We start from the raw sequence: 7,392 nt of genomic DNA on the forward strand, positions 1-7,392 counted from the left end.
GCCCCCAGGTGCCAACACAGCATCTCGGCCCAGCCGCATAGCCACCCCAGGCCCTCCTGGTCACCCCAGGCGGGACCCTGGAAGACAGAGATGGACACTCAGCCACAGGCCCGCAGAGCCCAGGAAATGTGTTTATTGTTCAAGGGGCTCATATTGCTGTATGCGGCCTGCGGTGCACGTGTGCCCAGCTCAGTGCAGGATCCAGAAATGACACCACAGCCATGGGAAGGAAGCCCGATTCGTGCCCGCCCCCGCCGGGAGTGTGCCTGGCTGGGCGAGGCAAGGAGGTGTGCACAGCTCAGGCTGGGGGTCTGCACCTGCTCAGAAAGTCCCCCCGCATAAGTGCTCTGCATCACCCCTCGGTCCCTCCAGGTCTAGAGAGTCCAAGTTGGCCCCTTACCCACGGGCAACGCCAGTGTCCACCCTGTCGCTCCCCAGTGCCCCTAGCACGGTGGGAGGACACCCAGGAGGGCAGCTTGGTCCCAGAGACAGGACACTTTAAAAGTAAACGGAGAGACTGGCAGCTGCAGCCTGCTCACCACCAGTCAATAAATAAACGAGTGAATAAATAAACGGCACACACAAACACACACCGAGGAAGGAACACAGAAAGCCGCGGCCTAGACGCGCGGAGACTGGACAGACGGCCCCGGACGTTCCTGGTGGGGGCCGAGCCCCGCCCCACGCGCAGGGGAGGCAGGCGCTGGGCCCAGGGGGCTTAAGGCACGTGGGAGGCCGCGGGCGGGTCTCTGCGCAGCCGCACCACGGGTCAGAGGCTGGTGGACGACACGGACAGCGTGGGCGAAGAGGGCGGCGGGAAGTTGAGCAGCTCGAGCACTGCCACGCCCACGCTGCTGCGCCGCGTGAACATGCAGGACGCGGCCACCCACTTGTTGGTCCTCGGGTTGTACTTCTCAATGGAGTTGAGGCTGGAACTGCCATCGTTGCCCCCTACGGCGTACAGCCAGCCATCCATGGACACCAGGTCGTGTGTGCTCCTGCCGGCAGGGCGGACAGGGAGAGGTAAGGGGCGAGGCTGGGGGTGAGGAGGGCGCAGGGCCGGGTCTGGGGCGGTAGACATCTGAGGAGCCTCAGGGGGCGGGGCCTTGGGAGGTATCATGGGGCCGGGACGGATGGGAGGGGGAAATGAGCCGGTGAGGCGGGGCCTTGGCATGATGGGGGCGGAGCCTTGGAGCAGTGGGGGCGGGGCCCTGGAGGGAGAGACCTGGGAAGGAGGTGGGGGCACACGCCGCGCAGGGGTGAGAGCCTGGGACACATCTGTCGGGGTCGGGGGTGCAGACCGCTGTGGTGGTGACAGGTGTGGGGGCCAGCACACCTTCGGATGTTCATGGGTGCCACACTCTCCCAGGCACCCGCCTTGGGGCTGTATCTCTCCACAGAGTTGAGGCAGCTGGTGCCGTCATTGCCACCAGCCACGTAGAGGGCCCCCTCCAGCACCGCCACACCCGCGGAGCTGCGCCGGCTCAGCATGGAGGCCACGGGCGTCCAGGAGCTCACCTGCGGTGGAGGGACGGGCTGGGGGCAGACCCACTACCAGCCTCCCTCCGTCTCCACGTGCAGGACTCTAGTCCAGGGTGGGATGTCTGTGGGACAGGGTGGACGTAAAGGGATGACCCTCCGGGGGATGGGGGTGGCCAGAGAGTGATGGCCCGAAGTAGCTCTGGGGAGGGGAATGTGTGATTGGGGTGTTTCGCACCTGGGGCTCATACTTCTCCACGGTGGCCAGGTGTGACGAGCTGTCATAACCGCCCACGGCATACAGGTTCCCATCTGCAGAGAGTCAACGCACCCATGGTGCACCTGCTGTGTGCGGGGGTCCCTGGGGTGGGAGCTATGCAAAGCAGTCACCCACCGAGCATGGCCACGCGCACATATCGCCTCCGGGTGCTCATGGCGGCGATCGACGTCCATGTTCCCGTCAGGGGGTCGTAGCGCTCGGCACTGTAGACACCAGGACGGCTGCTGACCTTGAGCAGTGGCAGAAAGGCAGTCCCGGCCCCACGACCTGCCCTCCCCCGAGGAATGACTAAAATTCTGTGCTAGGCAGTCACGGAGGCTGACCCCAGAGTCCCACTGGAGCAGGAAGCAGGGCCTGCTGGGTGGACACAGGCCACAGGCTACCTGGATAATGCTGGGCGAGTGTCCACCTGGGCCCAGCCCCTGGCCTGGTGGGAAGGATGCCAGAGAGGAAAGAAGGGGCCACTGGGCTAGCCCAGATGAAGAGGCACAGGGGACCCTGGTGACCTGACTCAGGCAGGGTCCCCCTTGGTTCCCCTCAGGCAGGACCTCTGCGGTCCTGGTGCAGCCACACCTGCTAAGCCAACCCTGAAAGGCCACCCGGCCCTGACCCCAGCCACTACCTGTTGAGGCAAGAGGCCCCATCGTAGCCACCGGCTGCATACAGGAGCCCGTGCAGGGCAGCCACACCCAGGCAGCTGCGCCTTGTGCCCATGGACACCTCAGGCTGCCAGGTGTTGGTCACAGGGTCGTAGGACTCTACGGTGGCCAGGTCTGAAGTCCCATCGTAACTAGGGGAGGGGTTCGCTGCCGGTCAGGGTTGGCCCAGTGGGCACATGCCAAGCCCCTGACCCGAGCCCAGCCCCCACTCTTACCCGCCCACGGCATACAGCCGGTTCCCGACTGCCGCCACGCCCACCCGGGCCCGGCGCGCGGACATCGAGGCCACCACATGCCAGCGGTCAGCGCGTGTGTCGTACGCTTCACAGTCGCCGTGGATGGCGAACAGGCTCCCACCACCTAGGCAGGGGGAGGTGATGGGGCAGGACAAGGGGCCAGGGACACAGTGGGCTAGGAGGCTCTAGCACAGCCCGAGGCTGAGGGCCTGGAGGCTCCAAGGGCAAGTGGGGCCAGTGACTGGTGAGCAGGTCACACCGCGGTGGATGGAAGAGCAGGTGTGGGGTGAGCGCAGGGTGGCCTCGGCACGGGGTGGGGGGGCTTGTGCTGGGCTTGTGGGTAGGGACACAGGGCGTAGGGCAGGGATGGGGGACTGGACGGGACGGGTGGGCGTACCCACAGCGAAGAGCACAGGGCCAGCGCCCTCACAGCGCCGGGGCCGGGTGCGGCTGCTGCCCAGGACGCCCCTCTGCTCGGGCAGCAGGTGGAACTTGAGGGCCTCAATGAGTAGGTCCTTGCAGTCTGGGTGGTGCCGCACCAGGCTCTCGGCGTCCACGTGGCCCAGCAGGAAGTCCCGGCTCAGCAGGGGCAGGCGTACACACTTCATCAGCTGGGGTGTGGTAGCACGCCTGCTATGGTCGGGCCTGCTCATGTGTCCTGGACCCTCCTCAAGACACATGCCTGCATCACCCCTGTGGGATCTCTGGACACAGAAGGGCCCAGGCACGCCTGATCCTCAGTCACTGCATCCCCTCCCACGCACCGCAGGCCCCCCAGCGCCTGGCCTCACCCGAGGAACGTGCTGCCTCCGGGTATCCACGTCGTGCTTGACCCAACTCAGGACGGCACGGTAGACGTCCTCCTCTGAAGGCACGTTCAGGCTGTCGCTAGAAACCAGTTCCAGCACCTGGGGGTGGGGACCCTCAGACCTGAGATCTGGGGAGGGGCTTGGGGACCCATGGAGCCCTGAAGGTGCCTGGGAGGGAGAGTCCAAGGGGGCCCAGTGTTCCTATGAGGAAGACCCAAGCAGGGTCAGGAGTCACAGACTCAGTTTCCAGGGGCCTAGCTCCAGAGCAGTCCTGGGAGTACGGAACCAGGCACGGGAGACTGTGGGCAGGTGTGTAATCAAAAGAGGAGAGTGTCAGGTATCAATGGTGATAGCTTGTGTGGGGTTAGAAAATGGGGGTGGGGGGTTCCCAGGGGATGGGTGGCGGGGTTGGAACGTCAGTCAGAGACTGGAGATAAAGACTAAGGGGCAAAAGACCAGGTCTTATGGGCCCAGATGATGGGGGCCGGGGGGCCAAGGCTGGTGCTGGGGTCTGGCGATTGGGTCAGGGTTGGGGTCCGAGTCAAGGTCCAGGCTGTGCTCCAGCTGCCACGTTACCTGCTTCAGCGGCAACAGCATGAACTCCTCAGTCTTGGCCACGTCCACGAAGTGCTGCAGCACGTACCTGTGTGCCGCCTTGAGCAGGTCACTGCACGAGTGTGTGTCGGCGAAGCCCCGGATGCCCAGACAGTTGGAGGGGTCGAGCTGACTCAGCAGGAACTTGCAGCAGGCATCACGGACCCCATTCAGCTGCAGAAGGCTGGCGGCCGGGAGCAGAGTCTATGGGGCAAGGTGGGAGAGAGGGCCAGGGGAGCAGGGACGGAGAAATGGACGTGAGGGCCGAAGGGGCGGCAGCAGTACAGGGGATGCTGGCGGCGCGGGGGGCAGAGGCACAAGCGCGGTGGCGGCACAGGACATGAGAGGTGAGGCAACCTCACCTGCACGTTGCCTTCCCCCACCACGATCTCGGCCGTGTACGCAAACTGCACCAGCTGGTCCAAGGCCTGAGGGTCGATATCGTGCAGCGTCACATGCGTCTGACGGCTCTCACTCATCTCATCTGTGGGGACAGCAGGTCAGGCTGGTCCCCACCTTGGAAGAGCTGCAGAGTCCCCCAAGTGCCCGGACCCGATGGGGCAGTACTTGCTTGTGAACATGGCGTGGAAGTAGGGGCTGCAGGAGGCCAGCACCACCTTGTGTGCCCGGATCTCCTTAGCAGCCACGTGCAAGACGATGTCACACAGGAGGCCGCGCTGCCGCATGCGGCTCATGGCCACGAAGGCATCGTGGTAGTGCCGCTTGGAGTTGTGGGATACGGTGTGGCCCTCGCGGCTCAGCAGCTGCACTGCACCCTCCATGGGGCCCGTGGGCCGGGCCTGCCGGGGCCGGGCACGCTCTGCCTCGGGGCTGTAGGTGGGCAGTGCCTGGTCACGGTGTGCTCTGCAGGGAGCTGCTCACCCACCCCTGAGACCCTGGGCAGGGCCTGGGCACCCAGGAGGCCACCCGCCCCCAGCAGCCCGAACCAGGTTTCCATCAAGGACCCACTCCCCTCGGGACCTCCCCTGCTCTCCAGGCGCTACCGCACTCTGCTCCCTCGCATCCAGGGAGCCCAACTAGACTCTGCTCCAACCTGCTACCAGAGTGAGGTCGGATCCCACGGCAGACCCCGGTCCGTCATTGAACCTGTACATCTTCCTCTGCCGCGACCCCTGCTCAAATCAAGCACCACACTTCCCTCCGCCCGGGGGCCTCCATGAAGAACCCGGCTCTCTAGACCCTCCTCGCGACTAGGCTCTCTGTCCATCGCTGGCAACCCTTCCCGTGCCCCCATCAGAGTCCGGTGTTCTCGGCACGGGCAGGGCATGAGGGAAGTGCACGAGGTGAAACCGGTCCGTACTGACCGGTGTCTCAGAAGCAGACCCCTACACCGACCAGCAAGTGTGACCTCTCTTGACCGCCAACCCCCCATCATTCAGACAGGCCGCCCGAGTCTTTGAACGGCGCAGCCGGAATTCAAGGGCGGTGGGAGGGGACAGAGCCTCCGGGAGCAGACTCCTCGGGACGCCCTGCCCCGCGCCGAATGTGTGCGCGGGTAACGCAGGGGACCTGGACCCTCCGCGGTAGGGCCGAGCCTGCGGGGCACGAGGTCGCCCCCTCCCGGCAGCCTGCCAGGGTCGGCGCGCCCCTCCCTCCCTCCTTCCCCCCTCCTCCTCGGCCCTGGCCAGTCACGGTCCCCAGGCCCCCGGCCCACTCACGCTGCCGGCTGCGGCGGCGGCGGCGGCGGCGGCGGCGCCTCGGGCGCGGGCCCCGGGCTGCCGTGCTCTGGACTTTGCGTCCTGCCGGCCGGGCGCTCGCTGCGCGGCTGCATGGGTTCGGCCGCCGGCCCGCCGCCGATCCGCGGAGGACGCTCGGACAAGCGGACGCCGAACGGCTGGAGGGCTGCTCGGCGGTGGCGGCAGGCTCTGCGTTCCTCGCTCCCGCCGCTTGCCCGCAGCCGCTGTTTCTCGGCGCCGCCCGCTCCGCCTCCCGCGCTCCCCCGAGGTTTCGGGGGCGCCGCGTAGCGCGCGAATCCTCCCAATGTTTCGGCGCTCCGCCCGCCTCCTCCTCCAGGAAGCCCCCCGGGCCCCGCCCGCCGCCTATCCCCAAGAAACCTCCTGGACCTTCCGCCCGCCTCAACTCGTTCAAGAAGCACCCCTCTCCCCTTTCGGGGCCCCGCATCTCCTGGGGGGCCGAATGGCCCCACGTGATGCCCCTGGGACCTGAGCCAGCCGGGGGCCGCGTCTGCCCTCCTCTCTCCAACCCCACGCAGGCCACTTTGCCGTCTGGCCTTGATCTGGACGCTGGCTGCAGAGCGGGAGAGGGGGTGGGGTGCACGCCCTGGGCGCTGTGGGGTCCCCTGTCTTGGGATCTGGCTGTCCAGGCCCGCGGACCTCCGCCATTAGGACGAGTGGGGGGAGGGGAGGGCATAGGTTGGCTTCCCCACCTCCTTCCTTCCCCAAGGCAACCTTCCAGCCTCCGGGCCTTTGCACCTGCAGGCTGTTCCACAGATAGGGCAGAGCAAAAGTGGCTGTCCCCGCCGGGGCCGGCCTGGGTACTTAGGCAGATGTGTTCGTAGCTGAATTCCCAGTAGAGGACTCGCTGGACTGAAATATCAGCCATCCTCTTTCAGGGAGATTTGGCCAACCTGGTTTCAGTAACAGTGCTCGGGTCTGTCCGCTGTCTCACCCCTCTGGCTCCCCCAGCGCAGGTGCTATGGGGCTGTCCAGTGACGTGGAAACGGCTCTCATCGTTCTGATCCTCATCAGAGTGTCATTTATCAATTCGCAAACAGCTCATCTATAGCATCACCATTTCTATTTTCGTCTGTTTTTTCTACTAAAGATTGTTGGCTTTTTATTATTGATTTCTAAGAGCTCTTTGTATAGAAGTCCTCTCTGACACATGTTTCCCCCCATGCATTTTTTCCGTGGTCAATGCATTGACATCCTCACAGGCACGTGTTCACGGAACCCATGGGGGGGGCGGGGGGGGTGTGTGTGCTGTGGGCTGGGCTGGGCGACGGTGACCCGGCCCGGCCCTCCCCCAGGTCGGTGTCGTTACTAGTGCCTTTTTTGGTAAACGTCACATTTGTGAGCGGAATGGCGGGATTCCGCCCTACGCAGTCCTGCCGGGTGCTGGAGCTCCGCAGTCTGTCCCTCAGCGGAAACGAGCGGGAGCCGTGACTGAACCAGGCCTGCGCAGGGAGCTTTCATCCCGCGTGCCACCCTGGGAGGCCGAGCGCCTCCCGCCCAAAAAGAGATCCGAACGCGCCCTCCCGCCTGGATGCCGCCGCAGCCAAGTTTGGAGAACCTTAAAGCCACCTGGCGGGGCGCGACGGGGCGGGGCCAGGGGCGGGGTTGCCTGCAGGAAGT

The 7,392-nt window shown here is 65.5% G+C and overlaps 1 protein-coding gene across 1 annotated transcript; it reads right to left on the minus strand.

The window, feature by feature from the left end:
* Nucleotides 1–113: 113 nt before the first annotated feature.
* Nucleotides 114–5,961, minus strand: KLHL17 (kelch like family member 17). Its single transcript, XM_060141808.1, has 12 exons — nt 5,737–5,961; nt 4,629–4,888; nt 4,420–4,541; nt 4,040–4,261; nt 3,446–3,562; nt 3,052–3,265; nt 2,634–2,778; nt 2,382–2,549; nt 1,874–1,962; nt 1,718–1,791; nt 1,337–1,518; nt 114–998 (listed from the first exon to the last, which is right to left on the minus strand). Exons 1-12 carry the CDS (start codon nt 5,847–5,849, stop codon nt 770–772), a joined length of 1,935 nt encoding a protein of 644 aa, XP_059997791.1. The 5' UTR covers nt 5,850–5,961; the 3' UTR covers nt 114–769.
* Nucleotides 5,962–7,392: the final 1,431 nt, after the last annotated feature.

Source organism: Lagenorhynchus albirostris, chromosome 2 (assembly GCF_949774975.1).
Source record: "Lagenorhynchus albirostris chromosome 2, mLagAlb1.1, whole genome shotgun sequence".
Lineage (NCBI taxonomy): Eukaryota > Metazoa > Chordata > Mammalia > Artiodactyla > Delphinidae > Lagenorhynchus > Lagenorhynchus albirostris.

Excerpts from the sequence above, each read along its gene's own strand:
- KLHL17 (XM_060141808.1), bottom strand. The coding sequence starts at position 5,849 with ATGCAGCCGCGCAGCGAGCGCCCGGCCGGCAGGACGCAAAGTCCAGAG. Across the intron at positions 2,779-3,051 it reads CCCTGTGCTCTTCGCTGTGG|GTGGTGGGAGCCTGTTCGCC; the intron begins GTACGCCCACCC and ends CCCCCTGCCTAG. Across the intron at positions 999-1,336 it reads GCACCCATGAACATCCGAAG|GAGCACACACGACCTGGTGT; the intron begins GTGTGCTGGCCC and ends CCCTGCCGGCAG.